The sequence below is a fragment of the Cervus canadensis genome, chromosome 9, assembly GCF_019320065.1.
Source record: "Cervus canadensis isolate Bull #8, Minnesota chromosome 9, ASM1932006v1, whole genome shotgun sequence".
NCBI classification, from domain to species: domain Eukaryota; kingdom Metazoa; phylum Chordata; class Mammalia; order Artiodactyla; family Cervidae; genus Cervus; species Cervus canadensis.
This window is the reverse complement of record NC_057394.1, coordinates 67,715,169-67,739,941: the sequence shown is the minus strand read 5'-3', so window position 1 is coordinate 67,739,941 and position 24,773 is coordinate 67,715,169. Positions and strand designations below refer to the sequence as shown.

General features: G+C 40.0%; 2 protein-coding genes, 1 long non-coding RNA gene and 1 pseudogene across 8 annotated transcripts in view; 2 read left to right on the top strand and 2 right to left on the bottom strand.

Annotated features, from left to right (window-relative positions):
* The window catches only part of LOC122447634, a 50,779-nt gene extending 30,133 nt beyond the window's left edge, over positions 1 to 20,646 (top strand). The window contains exon 5 of the long non-coding RNA XR_006271315.1: positions 20,127 to 20,646. This is a non-coding gene — a long non-coding RNA (uncharacterized LOC122447634). The remainder of the gene's footprint in view (positions 1 to 20,126) is intronic.
* On the top strand, positions 237 to 1,890 carry LOC122447633 (annotated as a pseudogene).
* KCNRG (potassium channel regulator) lies at positions 1,807 to 8,441 on the bottom strand. 2 transcript variants are annotated; one of them, XM_043478336.1, is made up of 3 exons: positions 6,936 to 8,441; positions 6,691 to 6,788; positions 1,807 to 2,540 (listed from the first exon to the last, which is right to left on the bottom strand). In XM_043478336.1, the coding sequence occupies exons 1-3, from the start codon at positions 7,269 to 7,271 to the stop codon at positions 2,315 to 2,317; spliced, it is 660 nt and encodes a 219-aa protein (XP_043334271.1). In that variant the 5' UTR covers positions 7,272 to 8,441; the 3' UTR covers positions 1,807 to 2,314. The 2 variants fall into 2 exon arrangements, with proteins under 2 accessions (XP_043334271.1, XP_043334270.1); XM_043478335.1 differs by having other exon boundaries at positions 6,691 to 8,441.
* Positions 8,580 to 20,856, bottom strand: TRIM13 (tripartite motif containing 13). Of its 5 annotated transcripts, none has more exons than XM_043478334.1 (4): positions 20,720 to 20,769; positions 20,388 to 20,479; positions 20,041 to 20,154; positions 8,580 to 10,175 (listed from the first exon to the last, which is right to left on the bottom strand). In XM_043478334.1, the coding sequence occupies exon 4, from the start codon at positions 10,165 to 10,167 to the stop codon at positions 8,944 to 8,946; it is 1,224 nt and encodes a 407-aa protein (XP_043334269.1). In that variant the 5' UTR covers positions 10,168 to 10,175; positions 20,041 to 20,154; positions 20,388 to 20,479; positions 20,720 to 20,769; the 3' UTR covers positions 8,580 to 8,943. The 5 variants fall into 5 exon arrangements, with proteins under 5 accessions (XP_043334269.1, XP_043334268.1, XP_043334266.1 ...); XM_043478333.1 differs by having other exon boundaries at positions 20,709 to 20,758; XM_043478331.1 differs by lacking the exon at positions 20,388 to 20,479 and having other exon boundaries at positions 20,720 to 20,856.
* Between the last annotated feature and the right edge of the window lie 3,917 nt (positions 20,857 to 24,773).

Below are 24,773 nucleotides of genomic sequence, written 5' to 3'. Positions count from 1 at the left end.
TGATTGTCTCAGGGTCTGTGCTCCCTCCCTATTAGTTGTTTAGTCTGAGGAGACCCAGCCCTGGAGTCTACAGGCTCTACTGTAGAGTTAATGGTGACCTCCAAGAGGACTCAGGCCAGGGGCAGCACTTCCAAGGACTGCTGCTGTCAGTGCCCCCGTCCCCGTGGTGAGCCTCTGACAACCCACACCTCCACAGGAGACCCTCCAACACTAGCAGGTAGGTCTGCTCAGTCTCCTGCGGGGCCACTGCTCCTTTCCCGGTGGACCCCGGTGCATGCAAGATTTTGTTTGTGTCCTCCAAGAGTGGAGTGTCTGTTTCCACAGTCCTGTGGAAATCTTGTGACCAAATCCTGCTGGCCTGCAAAGTCAGATTCCTTGGGGATTCCTAGGCCTTTCGCTGGATCCCCAGGTTGGGAAGCCTGATGTAGGGTTCAGAACCTTCACAACAATGGGAGAGCTTATTTGGTATTATTGTTATCCAGTTTGTGAGTTGCCCACTCAGAGGATTATGGGATTTGATTTTATTGTGATTACATCCCTCCTCCTGTCTCATTGTGGCTTCTCCTTTGTCTTTGGATGGGAGCTATGATTTTTGGTGGGTTCCAGTGTCCTCCTGTTGATGGTTGTTCAACACCTAGTTACAATTTTAGTGCTCTCATAGGAGGAGATAAGTGCACGTTCTTCTACTCTGCCATCTTGAACCAATCCCCTCTTTATTCTGTGCTCTTTGATTTAATGATTTCCTTTCTAGATGTTTATCCTAATATTTTAAATGACATATATATATGAGCATTCCTACAAGAGGACTCATTAAATCAAAGTACTATATGAACATTGAATGTTAGTATTAATAGAAATTATATTCAAAAGCTTTTCACCAGAGTAGGTGCTAATTGTTAACAAAGGTATTTCTTACCAAGTGTTTAGCACAATACTTTTACACATAGTAGAATTAAAACTATTGAGTGGATCAAGCTCACATTCAAGTGAGAAAAATTTGTTTTCATGATGGCATGTAAGTCTATACAGAGGAAAGGGCTCCTTACTATGCCTAGGAAAAGAGGAAAACAGGCCTCCAAGAAGAGATGCAATTGAAAGTGGGTCACCCATCTTCCATCATTATCATCAATGATAGTTACGGAGTGACTTCCATGTGCCAGGCAATGTGCTGAGTATTTTACATTATCTCCTTTAATTTTCACATATCCTATAAGGGAGATATATTTATTATCCTATAAAGGATATTTATTTATTATCCTCATTTGATAGATTAAAAAAGCTGAGGCACAGAGAGTGACCTGCCCAAGCCATATAGCTAGTAAGTGACTGAGTTGGGACTAGAAATCAAGCAGTCTAGTCCAATGCTCTAGTCTGTTCCCACTCAGCCACCTGCCCCAGACTCAGCACCTCCATGTCCATGTGCTCCAAGTGTGACATGAAGGTATACTGTGCTGAGTGGGTGACCTCCCTGGGGAAGGACTGGCATCAGCCTTGCCTGAAGTGTGAGAATGTGGAAAGACACTGACTTCGGGGGGGTCATGCAGAGCATGAAGGCAAGCCCTCTTGCAACCACCCCTGCTACACAGCCATGTTTGGACCCAAAGGCTTCACACATAGTGGAGCTGAGAGCCACTATTTCAAGTAGACCCAGGTTTTGAAGATCCCATCTTCAACTGCCCACTGGGCTGCTGCCCTCCAGGCTGATGGCAGGCCTTCCCCATAGGCACCTGGGGCTCCCCTGCAGACCCCCATCCCCTCAATAAACCCAGATACTTGGGGAGAAAAGAAAGACATCAAGCAATCTGATTCCATAGCCCCATTTTTTTTTTTTTTTTGCTACATTGGGTCTTCATTGCTGCACATGGGCTTTCTCTAGTTGCAGTGAGGGCTGCTCTCTACTTGCGGTGTACAGGCTTCCCATTGCAGAACACAGGCTCAGTAGTTGTGCTACGTGGGCTTAGTTGCTCTATGACATATGGGATCTTCCGGAACCAGGGACCAAACCCATGTCCCCTTCATTGGCAGGCAAATTCTTAACCACTGGACCACCAGGGAAGTCCCTCAATAGCCCCTTCTTGAATGCTTTATGTGTTCATGAAGAAGAGAAAGGGAAAAGAGGCATTGAAGGTAGAAGGAACATACACCAAAGCACCAACTGCATGATGTTGTTTAGAGAGCAGCAAGTAGTCAGTGTGGCTTGAGCATTAGGGTACGGTTGCCCAAAGATGGCATGGTGGAAGGCCAGAAAGATAGACTGAGTAACATATTTGACTAACATATATTCCCTATATGGAATTTCCAAACAGGAAGATGGCTATTGCTCTGGCATGAGGGTAGTCCCTGATTTCAGTGTTTTGTTCATGGCAAGCGTGTCAGGCTTTTTTATCCTTTCGAAACTATAGCATTCAGTTCTGTCTTCAGAGGATACTGTTCTGGTGCCAACCAGACGGAAGCCTTCCATCAGTAAAGTGTCAATCAGTAAGCCGAGAACATTAGTTCCGTTGGCCAGTTTTCGGTTATCAGGTTTTATGGAGACATACCTAGGACACACAGAAATGTTCAATTACAAAACATCCCTTTAATAACTAGCAAAACTAAATATATAAATTTGATTTATAACTTCAAATAAAGGCATAATACCATTTTTCTCAAGTTTTTTTAAAGATTTCATTTATAAATCTAAGCCAATAATTTCAGGCTACTGAAAATAGAGACCCTACTATAATCTCCAAAGTCATTTTAATTCTACATTTAGTAATATAGTTAACACTGATGAAGTCTCACTAAGCAATTATTTTCTGGAGCAAACAATTTCATCAAACAATTAAATTAGCTTGATTGTTATATAATGTAATTTTAACTATGTCCAATTTTTCTTTTTGACTAAATATTGTTTTAATTAATTGATTCAATCATTTTGATAAACATTTGATACTTTTACAGTTTCCCCTAGATCTAATTTTACTCATTATCAGCACTGACATTAAAAGTTTTCTCCTGTGACTTTCTGTTATCGAAAGCATTTTTTCAGGTGAGGTTTTGCAGATATTAAATGTCAAGATTTTATTGTCAATTTTCCTCAATAACTATCCATAGTTGAAGAGTAAAACATAGGATCTAAAAGGACTCTAGAGTCAAAATGACAAAACTTCCTATTTTCTAGAAAACTCAATAGAATTGATACACATAAATCAAGAAAAAATATATACCTTAACTTTTCAGATTGACTGTGCTGTGCTGTGCTTAGTCGCTCAGTCGTGTCTGACTCTTTGCGACCCCATGGACTTAGCCCGCCAGGCTCCTCTGTCCATGGGGATTCTCCAGGCAAGAATTCTGGAGTGGGTTGCCATGCCCTCCTCCAGGGGATCTTCCCAACCCAGGAATCGAACCGGGTCTCATGCACTGCAGGCGGATTCTATGCCATCTAAGCTACCAGGGAAGATTGCTTTAATAATGTCAACATAATAATACATTGCTTTAATAATGTCAACATAACATATCCACAAAGATACAGCTGTATCGCCCCTTCTTTATCGACCATCCAGGATGTTTTTTATGTCTTTGTGTCCTCCCACATGACATGAGTTTGAGCAAGCTCCGGGAGTTGGTGATGGACAGGTAAGCCTGGCGTGCTGCAGTCCATGGGGTAGCAGAGTAGGACACGACTGAGCGACTGAACTGTCATCCCACCATTTGTTTATGAAATGTGAAAAAAAAAAAAAAGGCTAACTTAAATTAGTTCCAGGCTGCCATCTAAACTGTCTGTGATTTTATGGGATAAAAAGAGCCTTGGGGACACCCCTAGCCTCCTTTTAATTATGATTGATAGGCTGGTTATTGTAGCTCACATTTAGAAACTCACTCTAGACAAAGAAAAGAATTCAATAATAAAATGTAAGAATTATGAAACTACAAAGTACATACCCAAAAAATGTTTATTATGTTTAATACAGCAAATTTTTAACATTAGTAAATGACTTCATCTACCTACAAGCCCCAGATCTTAATTGTAGAGCAGAGAAACATTTGTCAAAGAAAAAATGTTACAGAACATCTGACAAAATTAAGATGCAAATAGTATTGTTGTTGTTCAGTTTCTAAGTTGTGCCCAACTCTTTTGCAACCCCATGGACTGTAACCTTCCAGGCTCCTCTGTCCGTGGGATTTCCCAGACAAGAATACTGGAGTGGGTTGCCATTTCCTTCTCCAGGGGATCTTCCTGACACAGGGATCGAACTCACTTCCCCTGAATTGGCAGGAAGGTTTATCACTGAGCCAAGTGGAATGTACTTGCAGGAAATCACTGGGCCTAAATATCAGATTCCCTAAGATGCCAAATTGAGAAATGGAAGATTTCAAGGCACAAGAAAAAGAGAAAAGAAACCAATGGGAAATGGAAAATCAAAACTTCTTTTAAAAACTTAAAAGGCAACTACACGTCTCCATTTGAGCTAGCTTAAAAAGGAAAAGATAGAATATGCTACCAAAGACTCTAGAATCCTGTGACCATAACTTGAGCTTGATAATGTGGTATCATATGAATGGCCCTCTACAAGATGCATGCCAAATATTTTTAGTACTATGAACTTAAGGAGATAATAACTGAGCAACTTGCTAGGTTACCAAGACCTCAAAGTGATAAATCACATTAGTAGAACGTAACTGAACAGCTGGATGATATATTAGGCTCTGAGGAGCCATTCAGGCTTACTTCTCCACTTTTCACCTTCAAAAAAAAAACCTGAATGGACAGATTCAGACCAAGGAGTGAGCAGGAAATAAAAATGATTACCAGCTAAGTAGGATATACCTAAGGTGGGCCTCTTAAGACCAAGAGTTTTCATCCGATGACCTAAACTCCCAATAATGTCACCGGATTTGGGTTATCTCGGTTCAGTTCAGTTCAGTTCAATTAGTTGTGTCCAACTCTTTGCGACCCCATGGACTGCAGCGCTGCAGCCAGGCGTCCCCGTCCATCACCAGCCACCTGGAGCTTGCTCAAACTCACGTCCGAGTCAGTGATGCCATTTAACCATCTCATCCTGTTGTCCCCTCCTCCTCTTGCCTTCAATCTTGGGTTATCTCCCTCTACTCGGAAGTTGGAATTATAGAAGAAAAAAAAAAAGGTCACAAACTACTTATCAGCTGAAAAAATTCTAAACTTCAAACACTGAAAAGAATACTATTTGGTGATGCAGGAAAAAATCTCATCTTAAAAATAGCTTCTAGTTTTAGAGTTATCTATTTTGGAATTTAATTATAATGCCATTCTCTTATTAAGATGAAAAAAATCTGATTTGTAAAACACAAACAGTAAACGTGAAGGGGGAAACTATTGTCATTGTACACACACAAATATCCCAACTTGAGTTTCTGTTTTTCAAGATTACATTTTCTCCAAATGTATAGTTTTTAAAGATCACTTAGTATTTCCAGGATATCTTTTTACCTTGCATGTTTGTTTTTGAAATCAATTATACCATTTTTCTTTATGTTTTTAACTTTTTATAAAGAGATCCCTGAAGATCTTAATCACGCAGATTTTTAAATAAAAACTGGTAATTCCCCTTCTGTTTATTTTAGTGTCCTACCAATTGTGCACAGAAGTATCTTAAAACATTTTGAGGTGAAGATAGGGTCTTAGGTTTTCTCCACAATCAGCATGTTAATTTAACTGGATCCCTTTCCCCAAAATGACATTTCATGAAAGGCAGGAGATTATAAAGTGTGAATACTTAAGAATTGTCATACTGCCCAGGGTTTTTAAGCTGGTATGCAGGACCACGGGGTATGTTGTGGGAGAGGTAAACACTGTTCATTCCTGGTGTCTACTGTAAAAGTTAATATCCCAAAATATGTCTACCTTTACCCCCAAAAAAGTATATTTTATTTAAATACTATCAGTAAAGAACATATACAGACTTTTTTTCCCTCCTGAAAATTAAAGCCAGCTTTCACAGTTAGTAAAATAATAGTGGGACCCCATTAAGACATTTTTAAGGGGGAAAAGAAGTGTCCGTGACAGTAGAGTGAAAATCAGCCTGAGGGTCCAGCCAAGAATAACAGGGGGAGAAAGTGAATAACTGACTCAGAAGCAACTATCCTTAATATACTGACAGCCTATCCCAATATTTTGAGTTGTGCAAGAGTGCCAACGATGTAACAGGAGACCAGATTTGCCATGGGATATATCTGCCTTAATGATGTTTAAGAAATAAAGTGGAATGGAGAAAAATTAGTAGCCAAATCAGAAGGGCTGAAAGAACAAATATACATAGAGTGTAAGGAAATCAGGACAAACTGTTGAGCCTTTACTATATGCCAGCAACCAAAAGAAACCCTTGGGGTAGAAAAAGGCATCTCATTCCATGGGAGTGGAACATAATCTATGAAATTATTTCCTCCTACAACTTGAATGACCATAGACCCAGTTTTCCCTGGACTATTTTGATTTATTCCTATTGTCCCATGTAATAACAATTCTTTCTTTCACTCTGAAAAGTACCCCAATCTGGACAATAATTATCTTGTCATTCCACCCAACTCTACCGATTACCTCCCCCCCTCCAAAAAAAAATTATTTTCAGTCATCATTTTTTCTAAGAAAATTCAAGCATGAGAAAATTTCAGTTTTGAGGGGAAACATTAGGAACTGGTATAATAGAATAGAGGCTTCAAAGTACAAAATACCTGATTCCTGTTTGGTTATCAGTAGTGCTGTCAGAGCCGCATTGGAAAACCAGGTCATGGTAAGATGGTCTTTGTGGAGGCAATGGAAGTAACGTCATCTGAGAAGGGAAAGAGTTACTACTCGAGGCTGGTGCAGAAGGTTGTTCTATAAACACTGCAATCCTCCCAGTTAGCATCTCAATTGTTTTGCTGCAAGAGCCAAACACCCTGAAGAAAGCCTGAGTATTTCGGCTTAGGAAATGTACCTCCACAAGAGCAGGTCTTGGCTGTAACATGTGTTCTTGGTTTAAGAGATCCACCAGAGGATTGAGTTCATAGAATAGAGCCTCCCTCTGAAGTCTAAGATGGTCTGAAAAGTCAGTGGGTAGTAGAAGTTGGTGGGTTCTCAAAAAATCTAAGATGAAACTAAATAAAACACCATCTCTGTCCACAAAAATCTGGCCACCAACCATCTTGAATTCTTGGTCTCTGCCATCTAACATTCTCGTCAACCGAGAGCCAGGAAACTGCTTTAAGGTGGAAGACCTTGTGGTGAATACCTTCCCTCCCACGTTCAAAGTGACCAGTTCCTGACCACTCATTCTTCTCTTGCTTCCAACTGAAGGCCACAAACCATCAGACACAGCCTTGGGAACCTGTAAATCAACCTTAACCACAATGTTAGTTATATATGATTAAGAAATCTAGGGGAGGGGAAAATAACAAAAACAGAGACCTAGATTTCCAGGTAACTACTGTTAAAGCAAATAGTGTGTCCATAGCTGTGTTTACAGATTTGAGAGTTACTTGGGAACGTGCAGTATACAAAATGAAAAAGCAACAGATGAGAAACTGGATAGTTTAAGGAAACTGCCAACAGGTCTGAGAACAGGAAGCAAACAGTATCCCATTTAAAAAGAAAAATCCTTCATGAAAACCTCTTGTAAATATGTATTAAAATATATTCTGGAACCAGAAAACCATTCAGCCTCTCCACAGCTCGTATCTACTCTTGAGTCATGACAGAGACACTATTTCTAGAGAAACATCTCAATTTCTTACGACCCCTTTAGAAATTTAGTGGCTAAATCCTAGATTGACAGTTGGGGATGAGGCAGTCATTACCTCAAACAGCAGCTTAAGTTGACTACTCTTCTCATAACTGCAAAGGTTCTTCTGTACTTGAAATTTAGTTGCCACTTTTTTTCCCATCCCTGCTTATATTACCTCCTCTTAACCAAATTAATGTACTGGGGTGAACACCCTCTGGATTGTCAAGGAATGTCTTGCCCCATGACAGAAATAAGTATGACTGAAAGAGGTTCTAAGTCACTTCCTGTTTTCATCTGAAGCCTAAACAAGGTGAAAAAAAATTAAGTGTTTCTGTTCTGTGGGAGATAGGGCATCTTTATCTCATGTGAGCAGACAGGATAGCACCCGTGTTTAGCTGATTACTTTATACTTTGTAATAGCTGATAGACTGCTTCATCTGCTGTCAAATGAGTCTCACTAAAGTTCTTTAAACAAGTGGATTGGTTGGTTGTACAGTTGCCATTGTATTTTGGAACAACACTTAGTTGCCAGTAAAAAGGAGGCCTTCCCATTTCCTGCTTTAGCCATGTGTTCTTTTTAACCCGTGCCTTGGCTTGCACAGTCTACTAACACTTCTTTAGTTTACCACCAAATTCCTTTGGTGATAATTACAAAACTTAAAAGCAGATAAAAGGCAAGCTGAAATAAATCTCCACCCACCTGTCAACTTAGCATAAGAAAATGCCAGTTTTTGTTTACATGAGATTTACATTGTATTGAAAAAGGAAATCAACCCTCTGCAGAAAAAGCTGCAAATTCAGTCCATCTTATCTTATTCCTTTTTTAAAGAATGTTCACTCTCAAAAAACAAAAAACAGTTGCTTTACAAGAGTAGTCTTTATTACATGCTTAAAAACAATTATTATTACACTGCCTCATCAGTACAATATTAAATCATGTATTCTCTTACCCTCTCCTTTCATAGCACAAACACAACCGGTACTGGGGATAGGATGCTAATTTCAAAAGCACCTTAAAAAGGAAGGCGGGCTGGAGACTAGACTATTAAATTTCACTTTTTTCTCTTTATGCTACCTAATTTCAACATGTATAAGACATTATTTTTGAAAGGAATACTTTTAGAGGGCAATATCTGACTGGAATCTTAACCAAATCTGAACTACCACTCTATTCTAACAAATTTCTAACAAAAGACACAGAACTATGTACTTGAAACAGATTTTATAAGAGTTTATATTTGCACACAAATTCTGCCACATTGTTCAGCACCACCAAAGTAAAACTCTTCAATCTTTCACTGAAAATGAAAAGCCCATCTGTCAACTGTTCCCAGTAAAAAATTGATTGTTCTACAAAATCAGCTGATCTAGTCAGGTAGGAACTAAAGTTTGAAAGATTATCTTTCCAAGTTGCAATTTCATCAAATACGGACCATTCTAGGAATATGGCGGGACTGAAGAAAACGAGAAGGCCAAGCAGAATGACCACCACAAATAACGGATAAAGTCTCCAGGGAATCTTGCTAATGAACGAGCCAGTGTCTTGAGGCAAAGACAGTTTATCCACATCCACTAGTTTTATGTCTTCCCACTGACTGGTATCAAAGTTCTTCATCAAAGGGCTTGAGGGCAAATTTGAGGGAGGCAAAGGAGTTTCCTTGATGACTTTTATTTTCTCCCTGAACTCCTGCATCTGTTGCAGAAATATGATGGGTTCTGACACGTCTTTGAAAGCCTCAGCAATGTTAAAGGCCATTCGCTGTTCCTGCAAGATGGTGTTGAGTTTGTTGATCTCTGGGTCATAGGCCTGCATCACTGCAAGTTTCATGGTCTCAAAGTCAGACAGGATTTCATTCTTCTTCTGATCTAACGTGTGTTGTAACTTCTCAAAAAACTCCTTCACTTTATCTGAATCTTTAGTCAGCAACTGTAGAGACTTCCTTTTGCTAGTTTCCAAGGTATCCAAGCGAGAAAGGGCATCTCCCCGACGCCAGGTCTCAAAGCTCTGGAAGAGGGACTCAAAGGCGTCCCTTTCCTGAGCATAGGCATCTTCGATAGAACAGAAGACGTGCTTGGTGTGCTCACCCCGAGTCGCACAGATACCACAGATCAGCTGCATGTCAGTCAGGCAGAAAATGTTGAGAGGCTGTCCCAAGTGTCCTTTGCACACTGGCATTTTGGGAGAGATCTTAATCTTGTTATACTTTTCCACAATACCCTTCAGGGAGTAATTAACCTGCAGGCTGTTGACTCCAGTTGCTGAAGTTTCCTTCCGGCACGTGGGGCACTTAAATGGGGAGGATCTCCACAAGGAATTCCGCACATTCCCCTCTAAGATCCCTTCTAAGCACTTTTTGCAAAAGTTGTGCGAGCAAGGCAAAACCCGGGGATCATCAAACAGACTGCAACAGATTGGGCACGTGAGGTCTTCTTCAAGCAGCTCCATCACATCTCCTACCAGAGAGAGAGAAACATTTTATTCTATGCCAGGAATCCCCTCCATTTGGGCTATGAAATAATTAGAAGAAACTAACTTCACGGTCATTAAAAAATGCTCTTGTCACAGAAATAACCAGTCAAACAAAGAAAATAAGAGAAATTTGGGACGGGAATGCACACCAAAGCAGATTTCATCTGCTGGGACTAGAACACACTCCTTATCAGTGGGGCTCCCGGTACACAAGGCCTTTGTGTGGGCTTTCCAACACAGTCATTGGCTGAGACAGGGCGAGGACGAGGACAACTGCAAGTTGAGCCAGCAGGGCCCAAATGCTTGTTTTAAAACCGAGCTGACTACTAGCTGTCAGAAACAAAGCCACTCAGTGTCTGAACAGAATGAGCTCTTTAGTCTGGGCCCACAATTATAAAATGGTATGCTATTTAAAGAAAGAAGCAGAGATATAAATCCAAGCATGTTCTCTCAACGGAGACTTTTATTAAAAACTGGCACATTTTCCTATTTCAAAGGCAAGATTACAATTATTAAAATCAGGGGTAAAAACATAAAATGAGAGAGCTGCAATTCATTCTTCCCTAGAGAATTAAATGGATATTTTTTAAAACCACTGGGACAGTAATCAAAACTGTTTGCACTGTCTGGAGCAATCAGTTCTCAAGATGCAGTGGGGAGAAACCTGGGCGTCCCTAAGGCTCTTCTAGGGCACCTGTGAGGACAATACTATTTTCATATAATACTGAGATGCTCTTTACCTTTGGCACAGTGTTGACACTGCACTGTTAAGAAAGCAATGGTTAAGAAGATACGGCTGGGGCCTTAGCAGGAACCAAACAAGACCACAGGTAGCCCCAAACTGGATTCCTAATGTATTCTTCAACACCACATACTCACAGTTGGGGCAAAGGTGAGGGCAGCCAGGTTCATTTTAGAATGTTCTTAATGAAAGAGTAAAATTTATTCATTTTACTAAGTCTTAATCCTTGTGTACATGTCTTTTTAAATCCTTCATATAACAAAATATGAAGCAACCACAAAGTATTTCTATTGCATACCAGCAGATACTGTCTGGAGGAAAAGCAATTAGGCAATTTAGCCACACGCTAATCAGCTGCTTTTTTCAGGGAACACCATTTCTATAATTGAAACAATGAATGACAAACTATGGGTGTGGAGACTTAGGTATCTGGCAGACAGTTTTCTGAAAACAAACAAAATGAGCCCATCACTTCAAGGGAAACAAATGACAGTGTTTCTTGCCAATGATAAAAAGTTGAATTTTTAAGTGAAAACTGGATTTTGGCAAACATAGTTGCCACTTAAGAGCTTGATAGCTTACCATTAATTAAAGACTTTTCTAATGAAACAAGTGGTAATATTAACATGCATACTGTTTTACGACAGAGATCTTTATATAATGAAATATGTCACTGGAGATCTACAGGAGAAGGAAACGGCAACCCACTCCAGTATTCTTGCCTAGAGAATCCTGTGCACGGAGGACCCTGGTGGGCTGCTGTCCACAGGGTCGCACAGAGTCGGACACGACTGAAGAGACTTAGTGTGCATGCGTGCATTGGAGATCTACATTACACAGCGAATTAACTGGTTCAAATCACCAATGCATGTTACAGGTCATGCCTGGGTAAAAGATCAAAAGACCAATATGTTAAAAAAAATATGCTTTCAGATTTCATACTTCAACTAACTTTTAAGAAACTACCACTTGTTGAGTTTTGGTATGGTATCAAAGAAGAGTGATAGTTTTCCGAAAAGGCCATTAAAATATTCCTCCTTTCACCAACTACGTATCTGTGCCAAGCCAAATTGGATTTTCTTTGTATATTTCAACCAAAATAACTGATTGTAACAGATGTAATGCAGAGATACATAAAAGATTCCTGTTGTTGTCTACTAAATGGCGATTCTCGACAGAGATCTCTAAATATGTAAAACAAGGCCACCCTTCTCACAACTGTTCTGAAAAGTTATTTTTCACAAATTATTTATGTTAACATGTGATAGGTTTAGCATTGTCATTTTAAATGAATTACCTTAAATTTTTTTCTCAGTTTTAATTTCAAATACACATGTAAATAAAAGCTCTTGGGAGCCTCAGCTTTCAAGTCTAAAGGGGTCCTGAGACCAAAATATTTGAGACCTTAAATAGAATACTAATTCTAGAGAACTAGAGAATACTAATTCTCAATTCAAGTTTATTCTTTTAAAATGTATATTTTAAAACTCTTATCCCTAAAGTTTTAGAAACAAAAATAGCATTAGTCGCCATTCAGTTTACTAAGATAAACATATCCTTCATAATTTATCACATTACCACCAAAGTAATAAAATTTATAAATAATAAATAAAATAGGGTCTACTAATCTCTATGTCATCTTATAACCAAAAGTAAGTAAACACTTTTGACAGTAATTTTAAGAATCACAGGGGGGTGGGGGAAAAAAAAAAAAAAGAATCACAATTGGAGCTACAATGTAGAAGACTTAAAAGATAAGCTGAACTTGCAGGACCAATTAGTTTATGGTCTTAGGTTGTGAGAGATATATGTATAATAAATATACAATACATATATATGTGGAACTGGGGCTTCCCTGGTGGCTCAGTGGTTTGATCTCTGGGTCAGGAAGATCCCCTGGAGAAGGAAATGGCAACCGACTCCAGTATTCTTGCCTGGGAAATCCAATGGATAGAGGTGCCTGGTGGGCTACAGTCCATGGGGTCTCAAAGAGTCAGATATGACTTAGCAACTAAACAATAATAATGTAGAACTAAAGTAGAGTATTCTGTCAAAATGTAGTGTCATATGGCAAAAATGGTGATGAGCTTATTTTTCTGAAAAATCTTTTGTGACATGACAAATCACTCTTTGAAAAGCACTGGAAAAAGAATGGCTTCAGAGACTGAGGTTAGTGTGCTGAAAGGTTATCAAGCAGTTAGAAAACATTCTGACTCTTTAGAGCAAAGAAAGAAAACTTTTCATGATCCTCCACCACTAGTCTATCACCTCCCCTGCTCTCTAACATGTTTCACCTAGAATTATATTCTGGAGTAAGCAGTAGAAACAGGAAAGTAGTGGCGGCAGCATTCAATAAAGTAAACCTAATTCAGTCTTCCTTGCCAGGTTAATATTTCCAGAGAATCCTATCTAAGCATGTTAAATAACTAAAAGGGAGAACAAAAGATACTAAGTTTTGTCATGAGAAGGAGAAAAAGGCACCCAAGACAAAGAAACTTTGAAGAAAACTGAGGATACTGCAATAGAGGCCAAGAAGAATTTTAAGGCAATCAAGTATGATTTAAAAAAAAGGAAAATGTCACACACAGGAAAATTTAGAAATAACAGTCATCCCAAAGCCATAATCAATTTACAGCTCTTAAAATGAACCAGAGAAAAATGTTACTATTTGGAAAGTCCCTTTTCTAAAAAAATTGCATCAAAACCATAGCAGATCCTGTTGTTCTACTTTTAGTGATACAACTTATAAATTTTAGTTCATAATTTAAAGATTTTCATTTTAATCCACATTAAAACAATTTTCTTTTCTTAGCCTTATACTCAAAACCTTTATGTCAAAACTCTGTGACCACGTCCCTAGCTGACTTTTAGAGAAAACTGAGATATATTAGCCTAACAACCCAAGAAACCATGGCAAGTTTGCTGCCTCAGAAGTTTTAAAGGAAAACAATAAGGTTTTTAGCATAAGAGAAGGGTATGCTTTACAGTAAAGGAACTTACAGATTCTTTTTTTAAAAAGTGTGCTAACACATAAAAATCTAAATAAGTCACCTGAGCTTACTTCTTTGATGAAACTAAAATATATATCCCCTTTGTGTGGGGACAAATATAGATGTCAAGAAACTTTATTATGTGAACAAAATTTCTGTTCACCAGTCATAAAATTTCAATTTAACCAATCTCAAATTAAGTATAAAAAGGCAAACAAGTTTTCCAAGATTCATTTCTTCTTTTGAATTAAAAACTTCCCAAGTTCCGTTTATTTTGGCTGCTCCACGCAGCTTGTGGGATCTTAGTTCCCTGAACAGGAACTGAACCTGGGCCTGCAGTAAGGAAATCACAGAGTCCTAACCATCACACTGCCAAGGAATCCCTAAAAACCTCCCAAGTTCTATACCAACAAAGAAAGTAGCTGAATATATAACTAGTTACCTACCACCTCCTCTGGTTTTCAACTTCATTTGTCTACTCTATTTATACTTTAAAATATATTTTAAAATATATATATATTTTTTTTAATTTATGGAGAATAAAACTCCTTTTGGTACATAATTCTATGAGTTTTGACAAATGCAGTTGTATAACACCACCACAGATTTATCTTTAAGCAAACTTTCAAAATATCCACTCAAGGAAGACTACAAAAACTGTTTGATCAATACTATCTTGAGTGGGCATATATTACTAGCAACAAGAGTCTTTAATACAACAACCGGAATATTTTAAAAGATAGAAAAGCTAACAGTTACGGGCTTCCCTGATGGCTCAGACAGTAAAGAATTTGCCTGCAATGTAGGAAACCCAGGTTCGATCCCTGGGTCAGTAAGATCCCCTGGAGAAGGCAATGGCTATCCACTCCAGTACTCTTGCCTGGAGAATTCCACGGACAGAGGAGCCTGGCAGGCTACAGTCCATGGTGTCACAGAGAGTCGGACACGACTGAGGACTAACACAACCCAAAGGAAAGGAGCCATAAAACAGAAGTAAAAGTTGACTTCTCCCTCTTGGAAGCCTTTTTGTTTTTATATGATCAACTCAAAATGATTATAAATGAAGAGGTGTTCATTTTATTCACTCTTAAAAGGTAACTTTAATAAAACCTTTTCTTTAAAAGAACCTTTCCTATTAAATCTTTGCACTTCATTAGTTGACAACAATATAAAGTTCAAAATAATATCCATGATTTTCTTCCCAAATCCCATTAGAGAATAAAAAGATTATACCTTTTATCTTAGAAATTTAAACCTAATTTCCATCCTGATTTGAGGCATCTTTGAATTCAGAAATTTCAAAGCAGTATGTAAATACCTAACAAGTAACTAGATAGAAAATACTGAAACTCACTTCACAGACAAAACTAAATTATGTGAACTCTACTAATCAGCCAGTCATCAATCAACCTTATTTTGGAACAAAGTATAGAATAAAAGAGCTCACCTTTTAAAAAACTATGTCCTCTCATCCAACTAGTTAATCTTATTTCCAAGTAGTATACTGATAATTTAGTATGAGATCCACTAAATGGTTTCTTGAAACTTACTAAAGATGTATTAACAATGATTGAATCTAGGTAGAGGATGTAAGGATATCTACTGTAGTGTACTTTTAATTTTCAGTATATTTGAAAATTTTCACAAAAGTTGGAAAAAAAACTCAACAGTGAGACCAGTTGTAGGAAAATCGTATTGAGCTAAAAAGGTAAAACTTCAGAAACACTAGCTGACTATGATAAAGCTTCATAAAGAGCTTAATCTGCTATAATATTTTTTAATCTTTTATAAAATAAAAAGTATCTTATTGGAAATCTCTGGATCCAGGCCTATGAGTAGACTGACATACTCATTTTGCTCTCAACCTATGACCTTGGACAAACCACTTACACATGTTAGTTTTTCTCCTCATTGAAAAACTTTTGAAAGTTATCTAATAATAATACATGAAAACTATTTACCAAGTTGTTTTTTTTTAAAGTACTCTTTATCAGTGTGTTATTACACTTCATTCTGGCTTTTAGAGACTGTGCCAAAACATGATCCAAACAGGATAATGTGAGATTAAGAGAAAAACAAAATTTCTAATAACCTAAAAAAGGAATATGAAAACATACCATGTATAGTATCTAAAATAGCTTATCTAATTGTTACATGGCCCTTGCAAACACTATATAATTTACCTTTGTGTCCATATAAGACATAAGTAACCTACCTTTTCTGGCATTGCCTAGAATAAGTAGCAGTAATAAGTAATAATAAGTAAAACTTCCCCCACAGTATTTCTAATAGGATTCCTGATTAGGTCAAAATAAACCTAGTATAGAAGGTCTAGCAGCTTGGAAGCCCTACCTAGTCAGAAACTTCACAAGTTTTTGGACTAAGATGAGATCTCAAAAACCAAAAACTATGTCAGTACCTTCATAGTCCAGACAAACTTGGAAAAAATTAGTTTTTTCCTCTCCTTCATTCTCTTCTCTATGCCACTCTTTTTCCTTGACTCTTGTTTATTCTTCTTTTAACTCATCTTCCCCATTCTACTTCAAGGAATATAATCTTTTTGATTTCCTCTTATCTAACACCTTCTCTCTCTCACCTGATAATCACCCAAGATATTATTCTGTAATCCTGTTAATCAGTAGCATTAAATCAATAGTTCTAGGATTATGAGCTAGATCAGGTATCACTATCCTATTTATGAACAATTATTTAGAAATCTATGAGGACATCTAATGGCATGGAATCCCATTCTCTCCCACCCAGATGAAATCAATTAGAATAAAATGAGGGTCTGAATTTCAAGGAAACTTAACATATGGCCTAAATTATTCTCCTAGTCTGGTACCAACCAGACTCAGATTATTTATCTTTACCTGTTAAGAGTTAAAATTAACTTTAATTGGAACTACCGACAAAGGTTTTATGAACCAGACATGTCTGGTTTCTTTTCTCCCAAATAAATGTAAACAGGTTTAAATGAAGGTGACAAAATTTTACCCCTAGAACAAATCTTCTTTCACAACAATAAACTTGGCAATCATTAGCCTAAATTATTATCCCCAACAGATTGTTATCTATTAAACGTTTTCATCATCTAGCCCTGCATTTGAGGTTAATGCCAGCTTTCAGAAAACTACTGTCAATTCAGTACACAGCAAGCTAAATCTATCTGGGAAGTGAAATTACTTAGTGTGTAATACTGTGCCAAGAGAAAAAAGGTTATTTTGTGGCTAACTGATCAGTACTACCTACCAATAAAATTGGTCTGAACCAAGTTCCCTTTGTTCAGTGTAGAATTACATACACATTTTATTCTAAGTAAAACTCATCTAGAAGATATTTCAAACAGAAAGCTAATTATGCTAAACTTTAAGCAATTTCCAGGTTGGCTATATTCTATCCACTCTGTTGACAGTCCTCCCTCCTATTCAGTATCTGCACATATTCAGGAGAACAAAGAAAGAGCTCCTCTGGGAATTTTAAAGGGGTGGCCAGGCTATTGCCAAATAGGATACACTTGTGGTGCTTATTCCACAGGAAAGACAATGATTTAAACTATCAGCAAAAATTTTCAGTTCAACTTTTCCTTAGAAATGTATCTACATCTATAATGCAAATGAATTAGAAAGCAATCCACATTAAGGGAATTTGCTTGGATTCCCTTAAGAGCTTAACTGGAGTGTAACTATTCTATATGTCAAAGGACACCTATTTTTTGCTTAACTGTTAGGGGTACTATTCCTCTAGTACCTAAGAGTTTCAAGGCAAGGTAACGGCAGTAGCAATGTCTTTCACGAATACAAAGATGGATAATCCAACGATCTAACGCTGTTTTAAAAGATGAAATACTAAGTCAAAAATCAATTCCTGCCCTAAATTCCAAAATACAGCACATTTACAGAGGTATTATCATACAAGGTGTAATAAATGCCTTACAAAAGGATGCAGAAAGCTGACACCAGATTAACGTTGGAGAGGTTATCCATACAAGTGGATTTTGTTTTTCTACAATTATAATTTGTGATTACAGAAAATTCAGGAAATATAGAGAAAAAAATTACCCATGGTCACATTGCCAAGAAATAACCATTATTATTATTTTGGTGTATTTCTTCTAACATTATTTTGGCATATTTCTTCCAATCTTGTGTGTGTGTGCACATACACATATTTTAACAGGACTGGTAGCATAACACAACTCTGTCCACTTTTTCCACTTGTTTTATTACTTGCATTTCCCCTGTTGTTCCCCTATTCTTTCAAAACATGATCATCTATCTTATGGATATGCTATTTCCTACTTTTTATTTTGGGGGAGTTATAACATTTTAATGAACAATGTAGCAAAGTCTGAGTCCAACACTCTAATTATTTCCTTAGATGGTTCCTTTAAGTGTATTGTCAGGTGAGTCAAAGAGTAGAAACATTCTCAAGGCTCTTGAAAAGACCACCAAGTTTCCCTCTAGAAAAGAGTATACCACTTTCTGAACTCTGACCAATGATGCATGATGATGCTCCACCTCTCCAAGTAGTTCCTGACCTTACAACAGAACCATACTTTTATAGAACTTAGTAAAAAAAAAAAAAGAAAAAGGCATACTTTACCATACCTACCTAAGTTTAAAGTCTAAAACAGTTTAAGGCAGTTAATATTAGTATGTGTCTGCATATTACCAATATATAGTATATGGTGCTAAAAGTTATGGGATAAGAATAAAGCAAATACTGGGCTTAACAACACCTTAGAGGTCATTTAGCTAAACACCTAACTTTACCAGTGAAAACACTGAGCCCCACCCTGCACTGTTCACAGCAGGCAAGGCATAGGGTCTGAGCCGCCCAGTTATGGGACTTCAGCACTGTCCGAAAAGTGGGTCAAGAATTCAGGATCCTCGCTCATTAAATGGAGACATTTAATCATGAGTTCTCTAAACCCCTTCTAAAATGCTATCATTTTTACAAAGTAGGTTGTAACAGGTTCTCCAGTGAAAGAGGGTAAAGAGCACTGAAACTGCATCTAACTACCTAGCTTTCCAAGCACTAGTTCTACCCTTCATGGAATCAGGATTTTTACAATACCTACCTCATAATGTTCTTGGAAAGATTAAGTAATGTGTGACAATCTTGTAAACTATTGACCTATATCAGTGTAAGGTGATTTAATTAACATATGTGTGTATAGATACGGTATGGTTGGATGGCATCACCAACTCAATGGACATGGGTTTGGGTGGACTCCAGGAGTTGGTGATGGACCGGAAGGCCTGGTGTGCTGCAGTTCTTGGGGTCGCAGAGTCGGACACGACTGAGCGACTGAACTGAACTGTAACTACTCATTTACAGTGTTATGTTAGAGCATGAGTGTATTAACCAAGAAAAGTCCTAAGACAGTTGGACTCTGTTGAACTATAATTTTAAGGGAGGGCAAAGTAAGTGTTACATAGCATAGCAGGTGCAGAGCACCGTTGGTGGAGATGGGCATAGCTGAACAGCTGTGGCAGAAGTAGGGCCAGGTAACTAATACATGTAGGGAATAAAAATAACCTGGTGTTACAGAAAGACTTGCCAGAGAGGCTTAGTATGTCAGCTGGTGCAAAAAAAAAAAAAAAAAGACAACAGTATTTTTAGGGAAAGACAGGAGAGTATGAAGAAATATATCTTCTTACTGTGCAAGACAGAAGTATAAGCAGTTAATCAACAACTCCATCAAGTTCTACCAGAGGCACTGGCTATGTAAAAGAAATTCTGCTTTTAAAATACCTATTATATAAAGGTCTCTAGGGTCAGAAAACTCAAGCCCTGTTGTACAAACCCAAGCAGCAGTGACACAGGAAATTGGAAAAAAAAAAAGACAAACCCTATTTAAAAGCAAAAAGTTGTTGTAGCCTCTTTTCCTTTGCAATACAAATCTTTGGATTATGTTTCAAATAACTGTCATATAAAGAATGTCTAAGTACTGAATCTATTTTTCTGGGTTTTGACAAAATATGAAAAGAACAAAGACCATTTATGAGGGTGGGAACACATACACTCGACAGAGTTCGATTTTGAAAGGTTCTGGGCCTGAAGAAATTGGGTGCTTTTTTGCTTAATGTAGGGAAAAGTATTGTAGCTTACCTCTGTCACTTGCAAGCCAGGAGTACTGGTCGGGGTTACTGTTTCCCAAGGCAAAGCAATCAGGTTTTGGTTTCTTTTTTCTTCAGGTCGTGACTGGTAATCAAAACGAGGTTACTGCAAATAAAGAACAAAGAAAGAAGAGTGTTATACGTTTATCTGCACAGGATCCTTAGTCTTGACCCTCAACGTTTTTTTCAATCATCTCCCCCCGCCCGCAAAGAAGGCCAGCCGGCAAGGACCTGGAGAAAAAGCCAGGAGCCTGGGAGAGCCTGGCGATCTTTTGTGCTAAGGAGCTTCACGGCGAGGGCGCCCTCCCCCGGCACCAGGCACCTCCCCACGTTCAGTACCAGAGGGTGGTGGTCGCGCGCTCAGACTCTGGTTCACGGTCGCCTCTTCTTTTGTAGGCGATCCCGAGGAGCCGGCGGTGAAGCCAGGAGCGCTGGGTAGCGGAGCAGATTTCCTGGAGCCCGGCCGCGCTGGCCCGGCCCCCGGCCCTCGGCCGCCCACCCGCACGCCGTTCCCCCCACCTCCGCTTCCCGGGCCCGGCTGCTCTCCGCGGGGACCCGAGCGCAGACCGAGCTCTCCGCCAGCCCCCACGCACGCAGGTGCCCGCCCAGCCAGGGCAAGTCCCCACCCCGCTTCCCCAGGAGAAGCCGGCCGGCGCGTACTTATCTCGGACCTCCGGGGCCGGTGGCGGGGAGTCGCTGGGAGCCGCGCAGCGGCCAGTCCTCCGGCCGTGGGTACCGCGCTTTTACGAGGCGGGAACGGCTGCAAAATGGACTCGCGGCGCCGACCGGCCCCGCCCCGACGCCCTCCTTCCCCCGGCACCTCGGTCCGCCTTCCCGGCCGAGCCGCGCCTTTGTTCCGCCTCCCGGGGCTCGCCTTTCCCCGGGGGAGGGAGGCCGCGGGTGAGGGGAGGCGGGAGTCCTTCCGGTATCTCCAACCGCCGCCTGCAACCGCCACCGCGCGCGGCGCGCGGGGCCGAGGGGCGGGCTCCCGGCGGCGCGGGCTCCCGGCGGCGCGCTCCGCTCGCTTCGTGAGGGCTGCGCGCGCCCGCGGGGCGCCGGGCCGGGGACGCGGATCGCGCGGGTCCGCGGGCTGGGCCGGGGCAGAGCGCGGGCGACGGGAGGCGTCGTGGTCCCCGGTGGAGCCGCCTGGGAAGGAAGCCGGCGCACAACGAGATGGTTGGGTTTGGATTGTTGTACTTTTTTTTTTGTTCGTTGCATTTTTAGGAACAAAAAAAAAAGCCCAACCCTTCACACCGCTTCATCTGCATCTCTCGCGACCAGCAGCTCGGCCTCAGCGGCTTGGGGGAGACTGAGACGGCTGTCCGCCTGCACCCCACAGCCCGGGGTGCGTGGGATGGGCGCTTGCGCTGGGACCAACGCCAGGGCTGTAGCCAAGGGCTCCAGCCAGAGCACAGTCAAAATAGTTAACTATTGCCGCCCCCGCCCTCACCATCTATTTCTTTGCAAGCTTTAGGCTGAACACGAGGGACCCAATTCAAGGTTTCTTTTTAGGAAAAACACCACTGCCCTTTCCTTTGGAGAGAAAGAACTTAAATACAATTAGCCGCTAGCCTGACTCAGTATTCTGACGTCCAGCCCCCTATATAGGGACCTTCTCTAATAGCAAAGGCGTTAAGCACTTACAAACGAGCAATTACAAGATTACAAAGGTGAAAGAATGGCTTCTCCCAAACTTGCAGCCTTGAGGGATGTGAACCAAGGACAAAAATCACAGAATATGCCCTGGGGTTGAGTTCACCCCCATTTGAGGAAGTCTGTGCTTTGGAAATAGAATTCCTGGGGGAAAGGATTGGTACTTGGGCCCAGTCACTAATACTGCTTAGCTCAATCGCTATAAAAAACTCCTCCCCACTCCCTTCTAAGATATCCAGTTCCTGACCATGCTTGGGTCCCATAAAACCCAGTTTTGTGTGTATCTCTGTTAAACCCAATTTTGCCTTTGAAGAAGATGTTGCCGTCAAATATAGTCACAATCTGAAAGTTGAGAAATATGATTTATTCAGTGGGAATTTTTAGGACTTCAAGTCTGGGAGCCAGCATCTCAAGTGACCCTGAGAGAACTGCTGGGGGTGGGGATGGGTAGGGAGGTCAAGTTATATAGAAGTTTGCAACAAGGGGCAGGTAGTCTGAACATCGAAAGAATTTTTGTGAATTAAAGAAAACCAGATATACCTCAAGGAATTTAGTGTTTTCTATGTACCAGAAGATGCAAGCGTCTGGGCTCACTGAAATCATTCTTTTCATATGCATCTCAGCTATCTGGGGCCATATCCTGTTTTTTTCTCAGTGCTCACCATAGGGAACAGCTGCAGCCTAATGGCTGCCCTGAAGCAGGTATTATTTTCCTTCCTGGTGGCCCTGAATGGCTGGAATCACTGATGACTGTGACATCCTTGTTTATTGATATGGCAGGAAATACTCCATTTCTCAAAATAGTTCCTATATTTATGGCATTTTGTCTTCATAAGAACACTGTGGAATGGCTATTGTGATCTGCAACCTGTAGATGAGGAAACGGATGAAGTGATATTTCCAAGACAAAAAACAGGCAGAACAGACTCTGAAGTCAGATTCCAGGTACACAGTCTTTCTATAGCCAGGTAACTGTCAGTACGAAAACTGCATCCCAGTCTCCTACTAAATAAGTGTTATTTAAAAAACACCTGTTTGTATAAACATTTTGAATTACCCTAATATTAAAATGATACAGGAGTGAAAGGTTATTAATTCATAAATCAGAAATTAGCCTTATGTAATTATGTGATACTTATGTGTTATCTGGTTGGTGGTGGTGATGGTGGTGATTTAGTCACTAAGTCATCTCGGACTCTTGCGACCCCATGGGCTGTAGCCCGCCAAGCGCCTCTGTCCTTGGGATTCTCCAGGCAAGAATATTGGAGTGGATTGCCATTTCCTTCTCTAGGGGATCTTCCCACCCAGAAATTGAACCTGGGTTTCCTGCATTGCAGGCAGATTCTTTACCAACTGAGCTGTGAGGTAATCCCTCTGGTTGGTGGTAGATATTAATAAATAAACTTCTGGCCAACTAAATGAACACATTGGTTAAATCTGCATAGAAATGCCTAGTTTTAAAAATTAACTACTATGAAAATGTTGTGTATTAAACTCTCAAGTGTAGAAAAATAGGGAAGGAAGAATAACCTATTTTCCTTCCCATGGCCCTAATTTTGTAAAATAGACAATCAGGGAATCACCACATATAGTACTACTAGAAAAAGAGAATTACTGTTGGATTAAAACCTACATTCAAAGCTCCGTCCTTCCTGGAAGAGCACAATGTAACTAGATCTCATTGGAGATAGCACTAAGGGATTGTCAAAATGTTTGTCACCCTGGAATTTCCTTCTATTGACTGTTCTTCAAATAAATAGACTAAGCTTAAGATTGGAATTCTTACGTTAGCATAGCAAGTGAGATAGAGTCTTATGTAGGTTGATCTTTCATGAAAAAAAAGAGTATTTTTACAGGTAGAATTCATTTTTTCTTTTTTTTAGTATTTTAATTTATTATTTACTTTTGGCTGTCTTCGGTCTTCGTTGCTGCATGGGCTTTCTTTCGTTACAATTGAGTGGGAGCTATTCTCTGGTGGCAGTGTGCAGGCCTGAGGTGCTTCTCTTGTGGAGCTGGGGCTGTTGGCACACGGGTTCAGTAGTTGTGGTACATGGGGCTAGGTGCCCTGCAGCACATGAGGTCTTCCTGGACCAGGGCTCAAACCCATGTCCCCTGCATTGGCATGTGGATTCTTAACCACTGGACCACCAGAGAAGTCCCTAGAGTTTCTAGTGTTATATATTTGAAATATATATATATTCTTATTGTTTGTGATTTATTTCATGCTGTTGCTTTTGTCCTAAGCCTTGGCAAAGTTAAAATTCACCAGCATTCCTTATACCTATCAAGACACATGATCAGATGTTAGATAACAAAAGAGACAGCACCAAATTTGGTGTACATCGAAGTGTAAACTGTCAAGAGCTGGGAACATCTAATAATTAAGACTGGAGCAGTTATGTGCAGGAGAGGGGCACTGGTGAGCCTCCTTGGATATACTGGAACATTTCATTACTGTTCTATCCTTCACTTCCCAACAGCCGCCAAAGTCATGAATGCAAGCCCCAACATTCCCCAGCAAGAATTCCTGGCAATACAAGGTACTGACATCGCAAGGTGTAGCAAAAAGAGCAGTGACTTTGGAATCAGTTCTGCCTCCAAACTCGAGCTCTGCATATACAAGTTGTTCAAATTACTAAGCATCCCTAAGCCTCAGTTTTCTCTTCTGTAAAATGGGGGTCACGTTTCACTTGATTGGGAAAATTAGATAATGTACAAAGCAACCAGCGTGGTATCTGACATAGAAGTGCTTAATAAATAGTTGCTACTGCCGAATGGAAGAAGAAAACCATGCCAGGCTTGAATAACAGTTACTTCGGGTTTGTGAGCGTCAAGCACAACCATCTTAAGCAGAGGTAAACTGCCTATACAGTAGAGGAAAGTAAAGCATTAGTTGCTCCGTTGTGTCCGACTCTTTGAGGAAGCTGGCACCATAATTTCTGCTTTTTTACACCCAGTCCAGGATGGCCTTTTAAAGTCACAGGTCCTTCCACTGCTGTATCTTCTTCCTTGTGCTTAGGGGAAGGAGAAGAAAAAGAAAAAAACATCTCACTTAATGAAAGGAAGACTCTG

Bases quoted from the DNA above. Each gene is read 5' to 3' on its own strand.
- KCNRG (XM_043478335.1), bottom strand. From the start codon at position 7,271: ATGAGTGGTCAGGAACTGGTCACTTTGAACGTGGGAGGGAAGGTATTC. The intron at 2,541-6,690 runs GTATTTTGTACT...TGTGTGTCCTAG, and splicing joins GATAACCAAACAGGAATCAG to GTATGTCTCCATAAAACCTG.
- TRIM13 (XM_043478331.1), bottom strand. From the start codon at position 10,167: ATGGAGCTGCTTGAAGAAGACCTCACGTGCCCAATCTGTTGCAGTCTG.